This window comes from Micromys minutus, assembly GCF_963924665.1.
Source record: "Micromys minutus genome assembly, chromosome: 8".
Lineage (NCBI taxonomy): Eukaryota > Metazoa > Chordata > Mammalia > Rodentia > Muridae > Micromys > Micromys minutus.
Window position 1 is genome coordinate 25,367,986 of NC_137977.1, and position 25,571 is coordinate 25,393,556.

A 25,571-nucleotide genomic window follows, 5' to 3' on the forward strand; every position below is an offset into this window, starting at 1 on the left:
CACTGAGCAGACAGGCCTCATACAATCTTTTTGTCCAGATCCTAACCTTCAGGACCCAGGACAGCCCTCCAGGCCACTGCCCCACTAGCCAGGCAGCTCATGCTACCAGCCCTGCCACTATTGCACCTGCCCCATTTGTGCAGGGGAAAGGGGCTGTGTCTTCAACAAGCCCCCGGTCCACTTTCTGGGCCTCCCCCAGGGATGGGAGCCTTTGGCCAACCCCTAGACCTGGCTGTTGTCACTTTAGCCACCCTACCCCACTGCCCTCCATAGAAGGGCTGTAGATGCCAGGGCCATCACCCTAATAGTGCACTCCTTCCCAGCACTGTTACCCCAAACACAAGTGGGGGTAAGGAGGCAGAGAATAGGGTGACTCTACAGCCCCTGGCTTTCCTGGGGGTGGGGGTGGGGTCCTGGGGTCACAGGAGTTAAGACTCCAGCAGCACAGCTCCCAAAGGCACCAGACAACCCAGCAGCCTGTCCACCCCCTCCACAATGGGCCACTCTCCCCAAGCTTAGACTAAGTCAAGTGGGAGCCATACCCTGAGTCTCCAGCCTCCCAGCCTGGGCCCTTGGGGAGCTGGAGAGGTAGGGGCCAAGGCAATGGGGGCTTCTGGAAGGAAGAGAGGCTATGAGATGGCCACAGTGGGAGATGGGGGGGCTTCTGCAGGATACCCCTCACATCTTGGCCCCCCCGAGGTGAAGAAACACCCCCACCTCATCATGGCTGACTGGGCTTCTCTGCCCCCTAACCTCCCCACCCCCTCCCCATGGGACCCCCTGACCCTGGTGAAGGGAAGCCCAACTGGAAGAAGGGGCCTGGAGCCCAGGGTGCCCTGAGGCAGCCCTTCCCACCCCCTGAGATCAAGGCAATGGTGGTTTTACAGGCTGACGGGTCAGTCATGGCAGGGGCTGGGGGTTGGAGGGCAGGGAGGAGGCAAGGTCCCCCATAAAGGAGGCAGCAACCAGCCACCCCCTGAGCAAACGTTCCTGCTCCCAACTCACCCAACCAGGCCAGAGGCACAGTCATCCCATCCCTGTCCAGCTGTACCCCCCACAGCCTCAGGGCCCCTCTTGTGATGCTCATCTGGGTGTGGGAGGCCAGTCTGAGCGGGGGACACCCCCCCTCAGGGCACAGCGCAACAGTTCCAAAAAAATAGAGATTTGTATTTTTTTTAAAAAAAAATTAAATAAAAGCCCAGCTCTGCTGATAGGCGAATGTTACCCCTGTCCCCACCCCCACCCCCTTTGTTTCCTTGGCCTGCACCCCCATCCCACCACAGCCCCAGGGGTATTTACAACATGGAACAATAGAGGCCTGGGGGGCACTGCGGCAGAGAGGAGGGGCACAGGGCAGGTCCCCCCCAGAGGGGCCCCCCAAGACAACACAACATCAACAAGAAAAGTTGCAAATCAGGCAGAAATGGGGGACATCATTCCAAGGTCCTTATATACAGACACCGCAAGACCAGCAGGGAAAGGGGTGCCCAGATGGGATGAGGCATGAGCCTGTGACAGGCAGGTGGGCCAGCCCAGGAGCAGTACCGGAAGAGGCCTTCACAGCACTCTTACCCCAATCCCCACCCCACCTTTGGTAACAAAAGCCCTTCAGAGAGCCCCTGGTGGTGGAAAGTTTCCTTTGAGCATTCCCAGGGAGTAAGTCCCTTAGTTTACCCAGCGGCAAGGCTACACTGCCCTGGTCAGCCATACAGGAAACAATGACTTAAAGTGTGCTGCCCACTCTTGACTCCACCATCTGCCCAAAGCAAGGGGGTGCTCCCTAGAAGTAGATGGAAGGGAGCCCAGTCACTGCAGAGGAGCCCTCAAGGGCATCCGCTGGGTGGAGCCCCATAGTGGGGGAAGAAGGGGCTCCTTGGAGCTAAGGGGTAGGAGTGGGGGAAAGGACTTGGACCCTGCATGGGGGCAAGGGCCAACGTGGTCTTGAAGCCAGTATTCCCGCGGATCGGGCCCTGGCCACAGAGTCCACGCTGGAGGGAAGGAGTGGGGTCCTGGAATAGACCCAGTTGGGAGCTGGCCGGCGATTGGGGGAGGGGTGGCCGCCGGCCAGAAGGGGGCTCACAGGTAGATCTCACGCTTGGCGGCGGTCTGGGCAGATGCCGGTGTGGCTGTGGGTGGGAAGTCCGAGGTCTGGGTCAAGGGAATTTCCTCCAAGGTGGCCGAGTCCTTGCAGGAGTCATGGCTACTGTGGGAGAAGGCACTGTAGGAGGGCAGGAGGCGCACGGGGGCCGTTTTGGTGTTCCGGTCTTCCGGGGGGCTGGGGCTTCCGGCGCCCGCAGGCTCCTGCCCTCCTCGGTCCTGGTAAGGCACGAAGGTGGAGAGTTTGAGGGCGCTGCTCTTGGTCCGGCGGCTGGGAGACGACTGGCCAGGCATCCAGCATGTGTCAGAGTGACCAAATTCGCTGCACTCCCGGGTACATGTGCCCGTCATGGCGACGTCGGGCAAAGGACGGAGGTCTGCAAGAGAGCAAAAACAGCCATTAGGGATGGCAACCTCAAAAAAAGCTCTGCTCCGTGGTCTCTCATCATACACATTCTGCTTCTGAACTGGGGTGCGGTTCCTCCTGCCCACCGAGCTCAGAAGCACACATCCCTCAGGCAAGCACAGCCTTCCTTATCTACCTGTGGCCCGATGTCACTACTCTCTGCCCTCTAGGTCAGTCCCCCATTCCCCTTACGTAGGTGCTGTTCTTTCAGCCTCACCTACTCTCCGGAACTCTTCTCTCTCACACGCCAAATCTGCCTTCAGATAGGTGCACAAACAGCTCATCTATATGAACCCTCACCTGACTCCAGACAGGTTCAATCAAGGAATTCCACCTTCAGGTAGGATTGAAGATACCGCATTGTAATTTAGAGCCCCCCCCCCACACGTAAGAGTCATGGTCATATGAATCTACTCCATCAGACACTTCTGTCCCCAGACAAGGACTGCACATACCTTCCAAGTCCCCTCAAGCCTTACATGCTTCCAGCTGCCTTAAAGCCCCACCCCACCCTAGCTGAGCAATGTTTTACTTTAAAGCGGAAGGGGAAAGGGGGAGGAGACAAGCTTCTATGTGGGCTGTACACACATAAGCACACACACACACACACACACACACACACACACACACACACCAAGCATACACATGCAGCCCCTGCCCACCTCACACCAGCCCCTCACCATCCACCACCCTGGCCTTGCCCCCAGATCCCTGCCCAGAACACCCACGGGAACAGGAATTGGCCGCCTGACATCAGCAGTAGCCAGTATGGTTGCTGGGCAGCGAAAGTCTCCATGGGAACGGCTGGGCCATGAGCACTTCCTGTCACAGCTGCCCCTGTGCCACCCTCACTCAGGGACAGTACCAGGCAGTGACCCTCCTCAGGGACATGACTGAGAAGCTCTGCCTGGGGCAGGGGCTCCCCCAGCAACAACCCACCCTAGCTTGGCCTCCTGCCAATGTACGGTGAGGAGGGGATCCTCTTGTTGTTAACCCTCAAAGTGCCAAAGCTATATCAGCCTTGGGGGACCCAGTATGGCACAGAGCACTGGTGGGCGGGGCTGGGTGCTGGGGCGAGTCCCATAGACCCCAGACCCCAGAGCAGCTCCCACCTACCTGGCACTCTGCCTCAGGGCCTGCTCCGGCCAGCCGGCTCTGCGCGGGCACAAAAAGGACGAGACTGGTATGAGGTCACGCATGGAGTGGCAGGAGAGGGGGCAGAGGGTGCTCTGGGCCCAGGGCCTGGGAGGTTAGACGGGGGTCCTATGACTCAGGGTGAAGCCTGGGATGTCTCATCTTTTGGACTGAGAGAGGTCTGAGGCCCAAGGACAGCTCTAAGTCGGTCTTTCTATCCCAAGGGCTGGCTTATCCACAGGCTGCCACGGATGCCTTCTCTCTCTCTCTCACACACACACACCTGTGCACACACACATGTGCAGCACCAGCACACTCTTACAATATATTTCACCATCCATTCCCACACTCACCTCTCCTCCAGCTCCAACCCCCTTAGACAGTCTAGGCCCAGCTTCCCAGACTTTCTCTCCCCTGGCTCTTCCTTAACCAAACCTTCTCCCACTCTTCTCCTGGGGCAAGGGAAGAGTTTGTCCCTCCCTGAGTTCCTCAGAGCATCATGAGAACATGTTCTCATCTCAAATTCTCCCAAGCATTTGGGGACCACCATCCCCCTTCCAGCTTCCTAACCATTATCTGAACCTCCTGGTCACCATTGCCAGGATCCCCGTGGCCAGTAGGTAGTGTAAGGTGATGCTGAAGCCAAAGGCCTTGGAGTTGGATTTAGATATAAATCCCTTTGAGGTTTATTACTTTCCAGATGTATAGCTTTGGGCAAGTTGCAGAAACCCCGACCCTTCCCTGAGACTGTTTCCCCGACCGACTGTAACTTGAGTGTCACAAAGTTCTCAGGCGAGGAGAAAATGAGTAAACATATCTTAAGGATTTGGTGCTTATGGTACACAGAGACAGAGCTCAGGACTTGGAGGCTAGTTTTAAAGCATCATCACCCTTTTGGATTTTACTCATCCCTGGGGTGCCTCAGCCTGCTTGAGGATCCTCACCATTCTCAGGGTGCTCCATTTCACCTATGCTGCCGTCAGGGGTGGTGCGCTCATAGTGGTCCTCGGGGAGGGCCAGGGGACCAAGTCGGGGGCCTGAGGATGACTTGCTAGATGGCGTTTCAGACTCTTCCAGGCCACTGTCATAATAACTGTGCTGTGATGGGTCCTGCAGCTCCTGGGCCTGACTGGTGGCCGAGAAGGTGACACGGCGGTGAGGTAACTGTGGGGGAGAGAACAGTGTTACTCTTGGCTGGCTAGCCTCCTCCGTGGGACCCAGCACCAGTCCCCAAGCCCAACAAGAGCCTCCCAGGCCTCAGCACCAGCAGCCAAAAAGAGGCCCAGCCCCATAGTACAGCAAAGGCCCCGGAAAGCACAACCTCTAGCAGAGATGCCTCAGAATTTGAGGCGAGTTCCCAGTGCAGCCAAGTCCACACACTGAAAGTCCCAACAGAGCATAGGTCCCACTATTATCACAGTCCCCAGATAGCCATCCCACCTCTAACCCAGCACTACATCATTTCAGCACAGCCTTTCTAGGCCTAGCCCAGCTTCCCAGTACAGGCATAGCCTCCCTTGCCTTTCCAAACAGAAGTGCCCGTAAAGAGTAGAGCCCAAGAGCAAGACAGCATAGTCTCAGCCAACTCCAGATGCCAACCTGGCCTCTAAACACCAGCACAGGTCTCAAGCTTCTCAAACAGCTTCCCTGAAAGCATAGGACTTCTAATTCCCAAACAGCTCCTCTGCACAGAAGAGTCTAAGTGTGCCTTCTAGGCTTGGGTTCCTCACCTGCCTCACTGCTCTGAAACGTGTGTCATTGCCTCCATCCAAAAGGTACAAACCTCTTGCATCTTGTTCCTCAGACCAAATCTGTAGTGCTGAAACCTCAAAGACCCATCATACTGAGACCTCACCCCTGCCCCCCAAAAATCCCTTCATAGAGGCCTGGGTGTGGGAGCAGATGGAAAGAGGAGAGAGAACCTGTTAAGAAGTCAAACCTGTGGTGTCAGAGAACATAATTGGAACCTCCCAATGCCCCATGTCAGAAAAGGGGCTTTGGAGGGCAAGACCCTGTCTGGTAGTGCAGGTAACACCCATCAAGGATTGGGAAGGCTCTTCTTCAGGGAGACCCCTCTAGGAAATGAAGAGATCTAGGAGGGACCTCCTGCTTGGTGGAACCAGACAAGTGTAGACTTGGGTGCTGGCATCGGGAGGATGGAATGGTGACAGGCTGTTTCCTGCCAGTAAGTCCTGTTTGCCTGCCACGGGTTAACGATCAGACCAGAAACCTGGCAACCTCAGCCTGGCACTTGGCAGAGCCATCAAGCCACCCACCTGGGACCTCCACTGGTTTTCCTGCCAACCAGAAATTAGGAGTTGGTGAGGGCACAGATCCTGGGCCCCTGGAGGCCAGAGGAGTAACAAGGCCCAGGTCCTGTTATTGAGTCAACAGACAAATCCTCCAGGATAGAAGCACCTTTTGTCTCAGCTTTGTGGCCCTTTCATAAGAGGTCAAGGAAATATTCAAAAGAGATTATCTCAAGTTTGTGAGCACACACTCCCACTCCCCAGCCCTTCTGCACCCTCTATTAATGTCTGGGGTTTAGGGTCAGGGTTGGGGTATTGGGGTATTAGGACACAGAACTTCACAACAGTAGAAAGGCAGCCCACTGTACCTCCCAATGTTTTCAAGAACCCATCTGATCCCAAACGAGGAACTCTCTAAAACTGACCTGCCCCTTGGGGGCAGCTTATACAGGAGCAAGGTCCATCCAGTGTTGGGATAAATGGGCTCGAGGATGGTCCTCAAAGGCACAGGGTAGCCCTTCTCTAAAGAACCTGGTAATCAAATCCTTTGGTCCTGCATGTGGGTAAGTCCCTTGGCTTTTCCCCAGGGGTTTTGTTTATCTTTTACTTCATTTTTTTTCCCAGTGAAAAGCTGGGTGATTATTCTCAACTTTAACTGCTTGGGCAATTCTATCAAATCTTAAAAGACCAGGTCCTAAATCACTCAGTCTCCAGTCCTGAGGGTCCCGAGACCTTGATAAGCATTTCATGGGCTACTACAGACCCTCCCGATCCAACATGTCTGAAATGAAATTATTTTTCATCGATTTGTCTTCCACACAGGCAGTGAGCTCATTACTATCCCATCACCCACACTCAGAGAGCTGATACCCACCTGGGAATCCTGGGAGTTTCTCCCTCATCCCCAACCCCACTCCCTATCAAGTAGGATCTTGGCTATTACTGGCCCTCTCTCCTTAAATTCAGCCAAATCCATCCACCCGTCATCCTCACTGCTATCCGTAGTGGTCCGTTGCTTACCCTCCACTCCCAACCCCCAACCCCAGTACAAAATGGGAACTGAGCTAGGACTTTACACAGGATAAGCAGAGCAGTGCTCTTTCTAAACTTCCGTTCCTCTGGGAAACAGACAGAAGGGACTTTCCTTCCCTTAGCAAGGTGTCCAAGTTCACTTTCCTTTCTCCTACAGCTTGCAGTTCAACCAGAATGGTCCCCTTCCACTCCCTTTTTGCTTCCAACCTGGTCATACTCATCCCTGCTTTAAGAGCTGTCCACACAGTGATCCTAGGCAAGGGTCTACCCAAATCCTACCCATCACTGACAAGCTGGCTCTGGGTTCCTATTCTCCCAGAAGCCCATTTCTATTTCCCCATATTATATCCTAAAAGTAAGAGGAGGCATTAAAGTCAAACCAATGTGGGAAACTCAGCTATACAAGTTTAACAAGTTCACCCTTCGTTGCAGGGTTTTGCAGAACCTTTTATAGGCTAATGTGATAGCTAGTCTCTTGCTAACTTAATCATGAAATCATCTTTTAATTGTATAGCAGATAATGGCAGACTCTGGAAATCAGACTCCCCGATGCTATGTGCTTAAATTCTGACTCCATCAATGGCTGGTTTTCACTTATGTGAAATAACTATAATAAACTGGCCCGTGTCACAAAGTCATGAGCGCTGAGTGAATTCACATATGGTACCTGGCACCTATCAAGGCTTCCCAAAATGGGAAAGAATAACAGTAATACAAGCTCCACATAATCCAACGTGATGGCCCATGAGTTAATTCAGGCACTAGGAAGGCAAGGGCAGTGGATCTCTGAGTTCGACGCCAGCCAGGTACACATAGCAAGCTCTGGGCCATTCAAGGCTACATAATGAAACCCAGTTGACTCAAAAAAAAAAAAAAAAAAAAAAAAAAAAAATCCTATGGCCTTTTCACTTGTCACCTAAGATTCATTTCACTTGTAACCATTTTTTTTTTCTATCAAAGCCGAGTACCATGCAGAGCATGCAGTAGAAACTTGGCTTATATGTTCTGATGATGACAACAGGTAGTGTGGTTTGGTAATATTCAAATGTTGGCAGGAAGCATTCAGTATGGTCCCACGAATGGGTTGAGTTGGATCCCAGTGAGGGACGAGCCTTTAAACCTTGAAGAAATAAAAGGATCAGCGAACTAGAAAGAAAGGAAGACTCATCGGTCGCCAGGCAGAAATGGAAGTGTGAGGTCAGGAGTTCCTGGAGGTCACCTGACAGAGCCTGACTTCTCAGGAGAGAGAAGTCGTAGCTAGATAGACCTCCCCACATCCTGCTCCTCCAAATTCTTCAGGTTGTCTTTTCACTTTGGGGGTACCCCAGGGCTTTTGGGAGTTTATAGATGGAACAAAAAAAAAGAAAGCTGGCACCTTGGTCCTTCTGGGAGTGTCTCAAGCCTCTTTGGTCACCATGGAGATAAGTTGCCTCTGGCCTCAGAGACTCCCCCAGGGCAGGAGGCCCCTCACCCACAACTTAACTTCCCTCAGGCACAACCAGAGACAGGGAAGACTCAGGAGAGCAAGAAGTGAGAGACGGAGGGAGAGAGAGAGCTAGCTGGCAGTTCTGGCTAGAGTACAGAGGTGAAGGAAGGGGAGGGAGGGGACCTTGGACAGAAGGCAGAGCTGGGACACCTCATCCTATGACAATGGCCTACTTAAGTATGAGGGTACAAAGTGGGCTGTGTGGAGAAGCACCTGTTTCTCCCAGGGACCTCCCTATCTGGAGCCTAGGCTGGTAATCATGGCGAGACACAGGGCAGGGCCAGCTAATTGCTACGTTGTTGGTGTGATAAAGAGGCTGGGAAAGGGACTTTGGGGAAGATCTTGCCCTGAGGGACGGTAGATGGTGTAATGAAAAGGTTCTCTGGCTTCACCTGGGGCAGGAAGGCTGACTGCCACCCCACACAGATGCTCTGTTATCTCCCAGAAGCTACTCCATGTAGACAGATGGGGAAAAACTGTCTTGGACGAGGGAGACAGCCTCTTCTGAACATGGGTTGAGGGAGCATGCTGCGTACCCCTCCATTTGAAAGCTCAAGGTTTCTCCAGACATGGAAATGGGTGTTGGGGTAGGCCAGAGATGATAGGCTAAGATAGGGCTGGAATAAAATGGGCAGGGAGGGATAAAGGGGACACATGATGAAATCAAGGTAGGATTTCAGAACAAAGCTACTTCCAGTCTCTCTCGCTGCTTCTCTCAGTTCCAAGAAAATAAGAAACCAAAACTCAAAAAATAGAGAACTTTATTGTGGGGCCACATGAATAGGGCTGGGGTAGGGGATGTGGGGCCAGCCCCCGGGGTCTGGGGATGAGGAAGAAGTTAATACACGGTACATATAGAAGGCACAAGTGAGGAGGTTCCCTCCCCCCTCCAGCAGAGTCCCCACCCAGATTCTAGGTCTTCCGTGTCCCCTCCAAAGAAGCACCTACATAGCTGATCTCCAATAGAGACCCAGGTTTGAAGTAGTTTTCTCCCATCTCCGCCTGTGCCCTTCTGTCTCCAAACCTATAAACCTGCCCATCATTAGCTCCACCTGAAAGACCCAGTAGCTAGTTCAGCATACTGGGATCTGACAAGTCACAGACTTCTCCCTTGTGGGGAGGGGCAGGGAAGACACACAAAGCCCCCTACCAGTTTCCACTCAGCCTAACCCTCCATTTCCGGGCAAGGCAGAAGGGTCCTTAGTTAGGGCCTCAGTTCCCAGAGACCAGTGTTCCCACCTCCCACAGTTAGCTCAGGATGCTCCCACATGATCTAGTTGCTCAAGGCAGGCAAGACACACCTGCTCTATCACTCCCACACCTCGGTCCAGATGGCCCCATGGTAGGGGTGGGGTGGGGGCTGGGGCGTGCTAAGCCGAAAGGGCTGGCCTACCTGCTTGCTGGGATATTTGGGGGGGTTGGTGCGATAGCTGTAGTCGGAGTACTGCTCGGAGCCCGTGGACGTGGTGTCCCCAGTGCCCACAAATGTGTTTGCAGGCGGCAGGTCCTGCACCACCTGGTGCTTCTTGGAGGCCGAGGGTGACTGGGGTTGCAGCTGAATAGAAGGCAGTGGGGAGTTGGAGCGGTAATGGCGTCCCAAGTCGGGGCTGCCTGGTGGGTAGTTGAGGGGTAGGTGGATTCGGGGACTGTCCCCAGGGGCATCGCTCATTAGGTTGAACTTGAGGGACTTCTGTAGCCCAGTGTCATCCTCATCCTCCACTGGCTTCACAGGTTTCGGTGACTTGCTTTTCTTCCCCTTGCTCTTGCTTCCCTTAGCAGCTTTGCCGCTGGGCTTAGGGGCGTACAGGTCCTTAGTCTCCTTCTTACCAGCCTGGTAGCCACTCTTGGCCTCCCGCTGCCGGCAGTAGCGCACGAGTACTGCCAGGGCGATAAGTAAGGCGACGGCCACCACTCCGGCGACAACTCCGAAGAGAATGTTGCCACGCTGCTTGGAGCGCTCATATTCTGGATCCCCAGCGATGTCAATATCCAGGGGCGTGTCCAGGCTATGGACAAGGAGGGTCTCTAGCAGCGTGCGATTGGCTAAGGTCTCGTTGACGTAAAGATGGACCAAGGCTGTGCCATAGCGAGGGGGCTTGCCTCGGTCGCTGACCTTCACCACGAGGCGGTGTAACCCATGGTGGCGCCGTTCGATCTCCTTCTCCAGGGTGATGGCGCCTGAATGTGATCCAATCTGGAAGAGCCCATAAGGGTTACCTCCAGCGATGCTGTAGGTCAGCTCAGCGTTGATACCAGAGTCAATGTCCTCCGCTGTCACCTGGCTGACTGTCTCACCGAGACGTGTCTGCGGGGTCAGCAGTCGGTGAGATGTGTTGGAGGGGGCAGTGATAAAGGGTGCATTGTCATTCTCGTCCAACACATTGATGGTGACACCGACATACGCCGAACGAGGTGGGACACCACCGTCTACAGCCTTCAGTTGGAACGTGTAGGTACTCTGCTGCTCCCGATCGAAGCTCAAACTGGATAAGATGGTGCCTGTGCCATTCTGGATAACAAAGTCACCATTGTCCTGCTCTACTGAGAGCTGCACCCGGGCATTCTCCCCCTTGTCTCCATCAATGACAGTCACCATACCCACTGGACTCAGAGCTGGCATGTTCTCCATCACTGAGAAGTTGTAGCCACTCAGCATAAATTTGGGGTCATTGTCATTACAGTCAAGCACATTGACAAGGACCGTGGCGGTGCCCTGAAGGCTGGGACTGCCCCGGTCGGCTGCCACCACCTTCAGCTCATAGCTGTCTCTCTGTTCCCGATCCAGCGATGTCTTCACCCGGATCTCTCCGTTCTCAGGTGAGATGGTGAAGAGCCCTTGGGCAGCCGGCTCAGGCTCCAGAGAGTACACCAGCTCCGCGTTAGAGCCAGAGTCAGCATCACTGGCCGTGACCTCGGCCACCACTTCACCAGGCTTGTTGTTTTCTGGGAAGGCGACTTCAGTGACGCTCTGGGTGAAGACAGGGGCATTGTCATTGATGTCTACCACCTGCACCTTGAGGGAGTTGGTGCTGGAGAGTGGAGGGTTGCCGGAGTCCACAGCCACGATCTCGATGGTGTAGTCTTTGACTTTCTCATAGTCAAGAGGGGTGGTGGTCTGCAGAAAATACTTTTTCTTGCTGTCGCTGCCTGTCTCGCTGGCCTGGCGTAGCTGGAAGGGCACATCACCTGCGACTACACAGGTGACAGCTGCATTCTCTCCCTCATCTCGATCAGACACCTGCACCAAGGCCACAGCGGTCTCCTCAGCCACGTCCTCTGATATGTTAGCCATTCCATCTTGATGAGTCACCAGCCCTATGCCCCGGATCTCAATGGTCGGGGCATTGTCATTCATGTCTTTCACAGTCACAACTACCTGGGCACGGGCACTCTTGGGGTTGGCACCTCGGTCCTTGGCGAGCACTGAGAAACGCAGCGTGCTTAGATCCTCACGATCCACGGGGCCCTGGACGGTGATAAGTCCAGTGTTTCTGTCTAGTCGCAAAAGGCGCCTGACAACCTCAGGTGCCTGGTGGAACGTATAGTCGATCTCCGCATTGGCACCTTGGTCCGAGTCATTAGCTTTCACCTACAGGAAACAGGGACAGATTAGTAAGCTAAGATGCACACACTGCTAATGTCCTTTCCCACAGGCACATCGATGAAGCTAACCCAGCACCCTTTCCATAAGCGGAACGTGGTACAGTCTTCCCCCTAGGCTAGGCACTATGGTAGACACCACTAACCTATTTTCCTAAAGAGACCAGATGCAGCTTGCAAATCCTTCTTAGTGATGCTGTATCACCAGGACTGGGCAGAATTATATTCTATTCTTCATTTGAGCAAGTCCACCTAAGCACAGAGATGAGGAGCTACCGAGCATTTCAGACAAATGAACTGTCCCTCCCCCACAGCCTTCTGAAAGGATGAGAAAGGGTTTGAGCAGTGAAGATGGTAAGCATGCATACACTTATGTGCATACCTTGTGTGCAGGCATGTGACATTCTTACACACAAGTGTGTGACTGTAAGCTGTGGTTTTATTTGGGTTGGAGAAGGTGTGCTTGTTCATGTGTGTGCACCGCATCAATGGAGACCCCTATGCCCAAGCTAGAGGCCCCAGTTGAGGGGATTTCTATTGAAAGCAGCCAGGTAGAGATACGGGTCAGAAAGAGCCCAGCAGGCCCAACCCAGCCACTGCTGTCAAACTGGGGAAACCTGTTTCTGTAGCTCCTTAACTGTTGTCTGCTGCTGGCAAGACACCAGTGGAGGAATCCGGCCTGAGCCTGAGGCCAGAAGGGAGGGGCTGGTGCAGGCCACAGAGCCTGCTGGCAGCGGGCTGGGCTTCCAGCACCAAACAATGAACTGCCTGTCCCTTTGCAGTGGGCACGCCCTCCCACGCCAATGCCGCCCTGCACTAGGACCAAGTCTATACAAACATGGGTGGTAATGGGGCAACAGAAGCCAGGTGGAAATGGTCATGCAGTATTTACATCCAAACAGAATGCAATGCAGTGTGTGTGTGTGTGTGTGTGTGTGTGTGTGTGTGTGTGTGTCAGGGGGAGAGGGTGGGAAGGAGGAGTAGGCATATCTTGGCAGTCTCGAAGGAGCAAAATGAAAGCCTTGAGTTCAAACCCCAGCTCTACTGCTTTCCAATTAATTATATGGCTTTGGGCCAATTATTTAATCTTCCCAGGCCTCACTCTACAAATATATAAAATGGGGAAGAATAATAGAACATATTTCATAAGCTCGTGATGAGGGTTAAATGGGATAATAAAGAAATAATACCTAATATTGAGTGGAACATGGCACGTGTTAAGTAATTCCTCTTTTCTTTTGATCTGTCTGTCAATCCTTCATTCATTCATTTACCCAGCCATCTGTTTCTAAAGAATCCGATTACAGTGCTGAGCACTGTACCTAGAAGGCCCTCATGCCACTGTTGAATTTCCATCCTTCTCCTTAGGAAGGGAAGGGCGTTCCTGTCAAGGCTTCTCTACAGAGGAGACTCCTGGTCAAGGGCTCCCAGCCACCCTGGTGTCCCTTTGAACAGCCCCCACCCCCAAAACATGGTTTCTCTGTGTGGCTCTGGCTGTCCTGGAACTCACTCTGTAGACCAGGTTGGCCTCGAACTCAGAGATCTTCCTGCCTTTGCGTCCCAGGACTGGGGTTAAAGGCGTGAGCCAGCTTTGCCTCTTCACACTTTTGAAGGCAAACCTCCAGCTTTCTCTCCACCCCAGCCCAGCGTCCATCACCAGCTCTCCCTCCTCGGCCTCCCTGTCTCTAGACTGGTCACCTCAGTTCTTAGCGCTCTCCTCCCCCCACGCCCATCTTTGTTTCTGTCTGTGCCTCCTGGCGTCCCACTCTTGCTGCGTTCTGACTCTGCCTCTTTCCACCGCCTGTTCTTTCCTACCCACTCTTTAGCACTGCCAACCTCTAAGACTGCCTTTCCTGTGTCATCTCACCGAGACGATGTAAAGACAGACTACTGGGCATGGGCTAAGGTGGGCTCTGACCTCAAGCAAGTTTAGAAATCTCTATGGACTCAGTTTCCCGTCTATAAAGTAGGGAATGCTCGCTTACCTTGTACTATAAGGATTAAATTATATAATACACACAGTGCATTTAGAACAGCGCCTGGCACCGAGGCTATTACTATTCACCATTCTGAAGGGCTGTCTTTCTATTCTTTCTCAGCCTCGTTTCTGTATTCTAGTCCACCAGCCTCTAGAAAAGATAAAAACTGCCACCCACTCACTTGGGCTTCTGGACCTAGAACGAAGGGTCGCTCAGGTTGGGTAACGGTGTCCAGGCCAGCTGAACTCTCTTTGGTTTGCTCACTTGGTGGATACAGAGAGAGGTAGCTTCAGCCCGTGGGGAAGGAGAAAGAAGATGGTCTGGCAGGAGGCCAAGGGCAGAGATGACAAAGGGAGATACACCCACCTGTCTGCAGGGACGCTTCTCTGCTCCCTCCCAGGCCCAAGCCCCACCAAGCTGCTGCCCAGCCCCCGGGGCAGTTCCCATGAGAACTTTCAAAGAGTTACTGGGCCCTCTGCAACCAGCTTAAACATCACACACCAATGGCGCCCTATGGCTGGGGAAGGAGGGAAGTGTACGAACTGACTATGAGATTTGCCAAGTGAGGAGCCTTCTGACTGAATCCCAGGACTTGGGCAGGAGCATAGTGAGGTGGCTTCAGCTAAAGGAAAAATCTCACCCGGCTAAAGGGACCTGCTCCTGGGTGGGAGGATGGATACTCTCATGGTAGGTGAGAATCTACTGGGCAAAAGATGAGTTCCTTGATCAAGGAGAGGGCACTCCCTAGGCTTGGAGCAATTTCACTTCCTGGAAGTTTCCCTAAGTTGAGGCTGATGGGGAGGTATGAGGCTCTTGAGAAGCTCTGTCGCTGTCATCTAAGTAGTTTGACAGTGGAAGAAAGTACCACTTGTTAAAGTGGAGGAGAGGGAGCTGGTGAGAAATTCTGCTTTGGCTGGGGCTGGGGAGAAGGAAGGGCAAGTCCCACAGTATTCTGTTTTGTTATTTCCCCAAGTGAAAGGATCTTCTACCTGCTTTTGGCGGATCCCATCTCTAAAGGTGGCTCACCCTGACAGGTTAGATGGAGTGTGCCTCTCACCTGGATGACCGAGTGGCCAATGGGACTATTCTCGGACAGCTCAGCTTCGTAGGTAGGCCGCTCGAACTTGGGAGCGTTGTCATTTGTATCAAGCACAGTGACACGAAGCAGGGCGCTGCTGGCACGTGGAGGACTGCCGCCATCCTGCACCTTGATGGTGAGGTCGTAGGAGTCCCAACGTTCACGGTCCAGGTTGCCCATGACAATGAGCTGTGGCTGCTTCTCCTCCTGGTCCTCAGCCACCTGCAGTCCAAATAGCTCCTGGGCCTCAGGCCCAGCCTGCAGCTCATAGGATGCTACGCCATTGGGGCCAGCGTCACGGTCTGTGGCCAGTGGGATGGGAAAGAGCGAGCCGATGTTGGTGTTCTCGGGGATAGCCAGGGTGATGACCGGTGAGGCAAAGTTCGGCGTGTTGTCATTGATGTCTTGCACCTCTATCTGTCCCTCTAGCAGCCGGGGGCTGCCGTTCTGCACGAGGTCCGTGATTGACACCTCAAACTCCAGGATACAGGGATTCCCATAGTTCTGGTTCTGGCATTCACGGAGCCCCTCTCGATCAATGGAGGTCTCTGTGGTGAAAATGTCTCCAGTCTTGCCATCCACTCGAAGATATGGAGCACCTACCTCTAGTTTATAAAGATGACCCACGTCTGGCAAACCGTAGTCAGCGGCAAGGCTCCCAATGAGGGTGTTGGGTGGCTGTTCCTCCGGCACCTTGTATACGACCTGCGTGGTATAGCTGGCAGACGGAGCCAATAGGAGCAGCAGTGCCAGCAGTAAGGGGGGCAGCAGCAACCGCTGCCCCCCAGGCCCTGGGCTGGGCCTCAGAGGCCCCATCCTGGCAGGCTCCAGAATCAGGAGAACTACAAGAGAACACAAAGTAGAAACCGTCAGCTACAAGAAGAAACTGACTCTGAAGGTTGCCAGAGCCACCCCCTACTCTCCCTCACCCGCTGAGACGCCATTCTCCCACAAAAGGAGAGTCAATCCTAGCCCAGAACTGTGATTCCAGAACCAAGAGCCTCACCCACAGTGGGGTGCAGCAGCTGTGTATGACCCAGCTGGAGAAGTTGATAAAGCGACCGGCAGGTCTACAGCGGCTCCTGCCCATGGCACGCCCTTACCCAGCTGACGTTCCCTGGGTACCGCCCCCCATCCGCTTTCAGCTCTAAGCTTTGCACAACGCCTCCTTCTCACCAGCATCTTGCCTTAGTCACCCATGGTAATTACCCTGATACTGAGATAGGGAGCAAAAGCAAGTGGAAGGGTTAGGCCTGGGACAGCTCCAGTTGGAGCACTCCGCCCCACATCTGTAGCGCAAAAGCAGCAGCACTCACCCCTCAGACACGCCCGGACCCTGGGAGACAGCCGCCCCACACTCATTGGAAGCCTTGCCGCTGACTACTTGTCCATACTTCCCACCCATGCTAACTGAAGAACAGTATTCCATCTTTCTTTCCTGTGTATAAGGTATTATAACCCCAAACAAATCCTCCATTTTTGACAAAAAGCATCCACAATACCCAGTGTTCCCCAGCCCCACAGTTGAATGCCAATAATCTTGTGAAAATGGCTAGCGGTAGGGCTCGGTGCATAAAGGTACCTACTGCCAAGCCTGAAGACTGGTGTTCAGTCCCTAGAACCCACATCGGGAGATGTAGAACCCACACCGGGCTCTTGTAAATTATCCTCTGACACCAAATGATTTCTGTGACATGTACTTCTCCCCAAATAAATATAATAAAAAGAATTGTTAAAAAATATTACAATTGAATGGGTGTCCTCCCTGATTTCCCTACAAATATGTCCACACACACACACACACACACACACACACACACACACAGAGGGTTCCCAGCACTTCTTGCTGCCTGCTGCCAATGGGCAGGTGTGTAGAAGGAATGAAGGTCAGGATTGGGGTTAGGAGTGACTGACCCTCAATTGTCATTGGGAGCTGCCCTAGCCTGTCCTAAGCAACAGAGAGCTTAGCAGGTCTAACTGGGCCAGAACTTCAATGACACTGTCAGCTCTTCCCTGTCCCACCCCCTCTGCTCTCCAGATGATCATCCGCCTCCTGGTTTCTTTTATTTTTTCCCCCAGTGCTGAGAATTGAGCACAAGGCACCACACATGCTTGACAAATGGTCTACCACTGAGCCACATGCACAGATCTTGTCTTTTTTTAGACAACGTCTCACTAGGTATCCCAGGCTATCCTTGAACTCCTGACTCAGCGTTCAGAATGCTGGGATTACAGATGTGCACTGTCACAGCTGGCTTCGGCTCCTGTTTAACCCCTGCAGACATCCCTTCCCCAGTGCTAACCAGTCCAGTGTATGTCACACCCTCCTGTCTGCCGACCTCAGAACCTTCCAGGAAGGGCTGTACTGTGAGCACTCTACAAGTTACACCACCATTACAATAGCTGCCTCTTTCGTCACCCTGTTCTGAGGCTGTCCATCTGCCCATGTTATCAGACCTGTCAGTACAGTCCTGGTCATTGATCTTTCACCCCGTCACCCCCAAAAAAACCCTCAACCATGATGAACCCTTCCTCTATTCAAATCCCAGGTTTCTGTCCAGCATTTCTGTAGGGAGGAAGAGACCTCACGTTCCATTTGTTTTCCCCATCCCTTTAGTTTCTATCCCAGGCCTGACACTAATCATGCCCATCCCACTGAAGACAGGTTCTGCCTCCTCCCGCAACCCTACAATGCCTTCCTAAGCCTCTCCAGCCCACAGTGACCTCTCCTCCTCTAAGTCACAGCCACTTATTGTCTAGTGCAATCCTCAGGCAATGAATCACTGGGCTGCCCCGGACACCGCCCGGCCCTGTTTGTTCAGTTACAATATTGGGCACCTATTCTTGTGTCCTCTGTCTCCCCAGGAAGAAGACGCCAGACATTCCAAAGGGACAAGAGTCCACAGTCTCCCTCATCCCCCTCACTCACTGCCCCAGTGCTGAAGTTTGGTAAAATGTAGTATATGCTAGTTGCTCACATACTCAACAAAGGCATAGCAGTCACTTAAGATGTGCTGCTAGGCTGTGCTCTGGACACTAGAGCACAGCTCTAAAGACAGGGTCCATCTGCTGTAACACTGGCTCTAGCTCAGGGACTGCCAGTTTGCTGGGTTACCTCTGTGTACCCATTTGGCATATGTACGACTTCGTGAATCTGGGGTGTGACTTCAGCCCCAGCTGCCTACTTCCTGGAGCAAACAATTCAACGCCTCAATTTTTTTTCATCTGTCAAATGGAGACGATACCATGTATTTCCCAGTGGGTTTGAGTTCATGTAGGCTAAATGTTTATAACAATGAAAGCACTCAACAAATGGTCTTTTCTTTCAAAGCACTTAGCACATTTGTAGTTACTGGTCTATTTGGAAAATTGGCTAATGTTTATCTTTCCTACAGAACTATGAAGAGAGAGCATTTCTTGAGGCAGGGTCTCATACACTGTAAACCAGGTTGTCCAGGAATTCAGAACATGTAGTCAACTAGGCTGGCCTTAAACTGGTGCCTGTAATCCTATAATCGTTTACTGTGTCATCTAGCATTGGACCTGACACACAGTAGGCCTGAAGTAAATGATTCTTGTGTGTTGGGGGTTATTTTAGTTGCCTGGATTTAGATCTTGACAGCCTTGGTCAACTCACTTGCCTACTTGCCAATCCCTTAGGAATCTATTGGGATAAAATGCAAATCTCCATTCAGAGTCAACTCTGTGGTAGACACTGGGCAAATGGTCACCAAACTTGGGGCGCCTTCTGCAAACATAGATCCCTCCTGAACCTGTGAGACCTTCACCAGATAAGTGTCCATGCCTCTTCTTGGCTATAGCTCACTCTCTTTAAAGGAGAAGGAATATCAGGGTGCTGCAATGAATCTCCAGAGGACTATCTAAAAAGCTTCTTCATTTAGACGCCCCACCCCCTGATGGAGAAGAGTTTGTGTTTCGGAGGTCACATCGCCTTAGAGAACTACACAACGTCATCAAGCAAGATTTTTCTAGGAATATGTTTGTTCACAAAATTTGGCGACAAAAAGAAGGGTCTGTGATTTTGATTTATGACCAATTTGATAGCAAAACACTATGCCTCTCACTCAGAGCTCTCTTCCTATCTTGGAATCACAACCCTCACAAAACCCTTAGTCCTCTCAGGCCCACTTCCCCTTTTAAGACCTTACTTTGCCTCTAGCCAGCTACAGTTCAGAAAGGCTTTTCACTGGGCAAGGCACAGTCTAAGGAAGCTCTGGGGATGGGGTGGTAAGAGAGGGTCCCCAGAATGGGGACAAGTGTTAAGGAGGGTTTAGGTTCTTGAAGTGCTTGGAGAGTTCTTCCAAACTAAGGATTATCTGGCCCTACCCTTAGGAATTTAGATGGGAAGGTGGGGTCTGCAGAACCCCCGTAGGCAATTGTAATACAATGGTCTGGGAAAACAACCCTGGGAGGCTGGTAGAAAAAGAGCTTAAGCCATGCAAACTATGTATCATCACATAGTCACTTCCACCACCCCAACAAATTAAGGTTCTACTAGTGCACTGCTGAACATCTTAGTGAAGCCTCCCAGTCATTCGAAATTGATATTTTTATTACAGCACTCTCCCCAAATCTTTTTTTCCTGTTTTTCAAGACAAAGTCTCTCTGTGTAGCCCTGGCTCACCTGGAACTCAATCTGTAGACCAGGTTGGCCTTAACTCAGAGATCTATCTGACTCTGCCTCCTGAGTGCTGGGCTCAAACGAGTGCCCACTGTACCCCATCCAGACTCAAAACTATGTTAAACACTCTAGGTGATAGCCGGTTATGAAAGGGTGGATCTATGAAAGAGCATCTCTTCCCACCTTAAAGACTGGATTTGGAAAGACTCAACAGAAGCTGAAGCATGGCATTCCCTACATTTATCACAGCTCACTCAACCCTGGACTGCCAACCTGGCCTGACTAGGAGGGAACCTAAGCTCCCAGCCATTTGCAGCTGTAGAGTCACGTGACCTGCCAGGAAGGGCCGGGAGAGGCAGTAAAGAGGCCTTTCCACATCCCTACCCCCAACACTACTGAACTTTGTCCTAGGCGGTTGGTGTGGGGAGTCATTAGTCTCAGGCGGCGGCCTTTGAAGCGATTAGTACCTTATCTGCCTGGGCTGCCTTCCTAGGCAAGGGTGCCTCTTCACCTAGTGACAGAGGTGCCCAAGACCCTGACAACACCGATCCATCCCATCAGGACTGAGGAGCCAAAAAACATCAGAGGTGTGGGAGTGAGGGACAAGGGTTCCGAAAGGTCGAAGGAAACCCCATCTTATGTCAACATCTGAGACACATGAGGCATGAGGACAGGCGAGGGTTCACTTGGAACCTGTGTCTCCACACCACTTTGGGACCAAGGTTCACTTCTTGCTGGATGCTGTGTGAACAGTTTTTACTGTTCGATGAGTAGGTCAGCTCTGAAGCCCCTGACCTCCACACCTGCCCCGGCAGGCACCATTACAAAACAGTCGCTGGTGCTGCAAGCTCAAAACACCAAAGTACAAAGGGACCATCAGAGAGCCTGGGCGGAGGGTAAGCAAGCAGAGCTGCATGGGGTGGAACTGCTCAGGGGCTTCCCACAGAGAGCAGTACAGTTCTTCTTCCCCATCTTCCAGAACCCGCTATTAGCCTCTGCAGGTTTCCAGGCCCCTGCATTCTTGAACCAGATTGCTGAGTTCAAACCCTCACCCCAACACTTCCCAGTTGTGTGACCTTATTTCTGTATTATCAAATGGGGTGCAGTGTGGGGGAGGGGGGCGGGGGAAGAGACCCTGCCTCTTGGGCAAGCAAGATGGCTCAGTGGATAAAGGGGCTTGTCCTCAAGCCTGATGACTGTAGTTTAAATTCCTGAGACCTACAGAGTGGAAAGAGAAAACTGACCATTGAAAGTCATTTTCTGACCTCCAAATGTATGTGTGCACACAGATAGACTAGATAAACAAATGGAATACATAAAAAAAAAAAAAAAAAAAAAAAAAAAAAAACCTGCCTCTTGAAGTTTTTTGAGAGAAATAATGAGATCAGACACACCGAAAGACAGACAGATATGTAAGTCTCCCAGTCCTGTGATAGAGCCTTTTACTTCACCACCCGGCACATAGTAGGTGCTCTGTGGCTCAGTGAATCAATGAACGAATATGCTAGCCCGTGAAAGAAAAGATAGTGCGTGTTCTACTACTGCACGCAATGGGCACTGGGAAACAGTATCTGCTCAATACAGTGTTTAACAAAATCAGCCTCTGCAACACCAACTACCTTTGTTCCTGTCAAGGGGCACCTCTCACCCCACATCAGAACAGGAACCCCCAGATTCTCTTAGCTACTCCCCACCTATGTGGACACCATTCCACACAGTGTCTCTTGTCCAGCTTCTGCAGAAGTACCCAGAGCTGCAAGATACTCCTTTACAGCTAGTGCCTTCTAATATGGAACTAGAGGTGGGAGAAGAAAGCGACTAGCTGAGGCCGCTCCAGAGCCCCGGCCTGTTCCCCCTACTCTGCTTTTCATCCTTTTTGAGGTCTCATAAATTCTTTCCTGGAACGTATGTATCCTCTGCCCTAGCCTGGTTACTAAAGGTTCCAGCACCACCGAGGATCCCCCTACCCAGGCGCTCTCACATACTAGACCTCGAAGGCTGCCACAAATACCTTCTGGCTTGTACAGGTCCAGGCGGTGCTGGGAGAAACACCACACCTTCCAGGTCTAAGTCTTGGGTTAACCAGCATGAGCAGCCCTAGTCCTCACCTTCTCGGTCAGTGAGCACTCTCCGCACACACCCAAGCACGCCCGTGCGCCTGCTCCCAGAGGACGCCTAGAGTCTGTGTGTTGTGTGTGTTTATGTGTAGTAGGGGACGGCGGCCGCTCCTAAGGTTTTGGTTGCCATCCCCGCCCCCACCAGGGTGACGCCTGGCCTCCTGGAGCCCAAGGTGAGACTAGGTGAGGCGCAGTATAGTAAGAACTCTCTTAGGCCGGGCGGCCACTTGCGTCCCTCGCCTTCAGGACCGCCGCGGGGAATCCCTTCTCTCCCGCATCTCCGGCCTCCGCCTAGGTCCCCCACAAGCCGGCGCCGGCGGGAGCAGCGCAGCGGGCGCCGGGAGGGGGGCAGGGAGGAAGCCGGCGCCGGAATCACAAAGCCGCGAGCCTGGCCGGGCGGGGACATTCTCATAAAACCGATCCTCTCAAGGCGGCAGAAACGGGGTACTTGCCCCGCACTCAGTCCTCGATGGCCTCAGCGTCACTCGTTTTCCCTGCTGAAGGAATAGTTACCCTCACTCCTGGGGAAACTGAGGCCAGAAGCCTCAACTACCAAAGAGCGGCCGGAGGAAGGAACGAGAGTCCTATTCACCTACCAGTTTTTCTTCTGCGCATGCTGCGGTCTCCATTCTGGCCCCGAGGCTTTGTCGCCACACCGGACTGGCCTGCAACCGGGCCCCGGTAGAGGGGCACCCAGGTGTGAGGGACCTAGGTGTGCTAGGGACCCAGGTGGCTCGGAGGAAGCAGCTAAATGGCCAGAAAAAGGTCTCAAACACCTTCTCTAGTGTTGTGCAAAGGGATCTAGGGACACACAGCTCCAGGGTGGCGGCATGGCGCGGCCTGTCAGGTCCAGCTTGTTCCCGGAATACCCAGCCGGTCAGGCCCCGGAGTGGAAGTGGGGGGAGGTGTCGCTGAGAAGCCGGTCTGGCCGGCCCGGGGGGCCCAGTTGTGACGATATTTACAATAACAAAGTCCCGATTGAGGTGACAGGGCTCTGGGTGCTCTCTAGGAGAGCCTGGAGGCTTCTCCCGAGGGAATCTGGCCAGGGAGAGTTGAAGTGTGGTGTGTGTGTGCGCGTGTGTATGAGTGTGCGTGTGCGTGCGCGAGCGCGCGCTGCAGAGTGTAATGTGACACTGTTGGTGTAAGGTATGTGTGACAACCAGTGTTAAGATGCTTGAAGCAGTGAATTCTGTTTGTGAGGCGCTGCTGTAGGTACCTCTCTGTTAGGGTGTGTGCTATCAAGGCGTGTGTTATGAGACACTGGGTTGTGTATGTGTGGGTGCAGTAGAGGCACAAGGAAGACCTGTGCTGTATACCTATGTCCTGGTCAAGGAGTGGGCAACCATTTATGTTAGGGTGTGTTCCTTCGGCCGTATGTGTAGGGAACGAGGCAGTTATATTCGTGCAGAAAGGCATGAGGTTGTGTTTGTGTGTCTGGCATTGCTCAGTATCACACTCGATTGTGCTGTAGCTATCTATGGCCACGGGTTGTGTGTCCCCGCTGCTGATCGTGCAGGCGCCGAAGCAGATTCTAAGCTGGTGACTGTGCCCCAGTGGGCGCTGGTGTGCGGGAGGTATGTCTGTGCTCACATATGTACGGATGAATGTATGTGTGTATGTGTCTGTGGTGTGGCTCTTCCAGGTGTCCGCGACGAGCTGGAAGCGCCTGAGTGAGCCAAGCAAATCGCCCAACAAGTGTGTGTGTGTCGTGGATAAGGTTCCTAGCTTTCCTAGTCCTCCGGCAGCCCCCGGCTGAGCTGAGGGCCTTGCGCTCCCCCGAAACCTTCTCCATTCAGCGCGCTCCTGGAGTCTCTCATCCCCGCGGCTTGGAGCGCGCCCGGGTGCGGACGCCGGGGCTGGGGTCCAACTCGGCACCCCCTCCCTTCTCTCCGCTTCTTGCACTGGACCTTACAGGCCAGGGAGCCCTAGCCACAACCCCCCACTCGGTGTCCCAGCGGCCTCCGCCTCAGTCCCGGCACGCTGGGCATCGACTGGGCCCCGGTCTCCTCACTCCACCGAGCGCCCCTCCCTCAGCTCCCGCCGGCCATGGCCGCTCTGGGCCCCGAGCCTCCGCCGCCAGATCCTTACCCGCCTCGGGGCAGCACCGGTCGCCCGCCCCGCTGTCCGTGAGCCGCCGCCGGCCCCGGTGCGGGCTGCGGCTCTACACGGCTGGGGCTGGCACTGCGGTTCAGGCTCCGGCTCCGGCTGGCTGTGGGCGCAGCAGCCCGGCGGCTTCGCGTCCTCACCGCGCTCCCGCTCCGCTAGTGTGTGAGGCGGCAGCGGCGGCGGCGACGGCGGAGGAGCCAGCAGAGAGCGGAGCGCACAGCCGGCCCGCCCCCTCCCTCCCCCTCCCTCCCGGCCTACCCGCCCTCCTCCTCCCGCCACCCCCCTATCGGCCGGGAGGTGGAGCCCGGACCGCTCTGGTCCCGCTGGGAGGGGACCCTGACCACCGCGCTCCCAAACCAGCACCCCCCGTCTTTCGCTGCCCCCCACTTGCCTAAGGCCGGCTTCCTTTTCGGCTCTTCATCTTACACTCATCCCACCCAGTCCTCCATCTAGGACCCCTTCGGAATGCTCTCTCCTGCCTCAAACACCTGTCCCCTACTCTGCCGCCTGTGAAGTCAAGGCACGGGGAGTGTCTCCGCTGGCTCTTTCTTTTCCAGCATCTTCTCAGGGGAGCTGCCCCTCCAGGCTCACCCTTTTCCCAGCCAGACCCCGGAGTCTGGCTCCGGAGTGGTCCTCCCTTCTCTTTGCTCCCCGGGGACGTCCGCCCCTCCCCCTCCGGCCGGAGCTGCGATAGGGGTGAACTGTAGAAAGGGTTAGGGGATGGGATCTTGGAGCTCTACAGTGAGGACTAGGAAGAAAATCAAGTGCGAGGATGAGATGACGCTCCCGATGTCAGTCTGTTCGAAGGTCCTCTGATCACCTGCCCTCTGGGCGGTGCAGAGCTTCTGCCACGGCCAGTGACTTAACACACCTCATAGAGTCAAATGGGTATCTACCCCGTGAAGCCGCTCAGTGTCACGACTTGTGTCACACGCCCTCACCGTGCCACAAGCTCCCTGTCACACACTCGGCGAGTCACACACCGTGTCACACGCAGTGTCTCACACTCCAATACTTGGTTTCTTGCGCTCAGCTCTGGCTCTCTGGCGCCATCTTGAGGTGCTTGAGCAGCGTGGGCACTCCCTCTCGCTCAGGTTTTGGTACCCAGGCTGCCAAGTGCCCCAGTTCAGTAGGACCTCCTGCCTAGTTCTGCTTTATAAGCCAAGGCTCCATATTCCAGGCCAAACGAATGAGGAAGGTTATCTGTAGCAAGGCCAGGAGCTGCGTGTGGAAAGTGTCTGCATATGAGACAACAGCTCTCTAGGTCTCAGCCATAACCGCTGGAATCCTGCCCCCCATTTCTGTCCCTCCCTCATTTTGCCATCTCCACCTTTCTTCTATCTCGTATTTCTTTCTTCTTCTTTCTCGTCTTCCTAGCCTCTGGACCTCTTTATGTGGAACATTCTCCAAGGAAGGGTGAGATCTGTAATTTGCTGAAGGAGCAATGAAAAACTGCCAGAGATCTTCCAGAGCACCCCCACCCCTACTCATCTTCCTTTCTGATCTGGACCTTCTGTTCCCCCTTGTCCCCAGGAACCCAACTGGGGTGCTCAACAGGAGGTGCAGAAAGGGCCTGTCCTTTAAGTGGCTTTTCTGTCTCTCGCAAAGCTCATACTTGCTCCACCACTAAACACAGCACCAAAAA

General features: G+C 53.6%; 1 protein-coding gene across 1 annotated transcript; it reads right to left on the reverse strand.

Moving 5' to 3' along the window:
- Window positions 1-1,738: 1,738 nt before the first annotated feature.
- On the reverse strand, window positions 1,739-24,053 carry PCDH1 (protocadherin 1). The gene is made up of 5 exons (XM_080919964.1): window positions 23,909-24,053; window positions 15,041-15,903; window positions 9,798-11,993; window positions 4,582-4,801; window positions 1,739-2,474 (listed from the first exon to the last, which is right to left on the reverse strand). Exons 2-5 carry the CDS (start codon window positions 15,875-15,877, stop codon window positions 2,077-2,079), a joined length of 3,651 nt encoding a protein of 1,216 aa, XP_080776090.1. The 5' UTR covers window positions 15,878-15,903; window positions 23,909-24,053; the 3' UTR covers window positions 1,739-2,076.
- Between the last annotated feature and the right edge of the window lie 1,518 nt (window positions 24,054-25,571).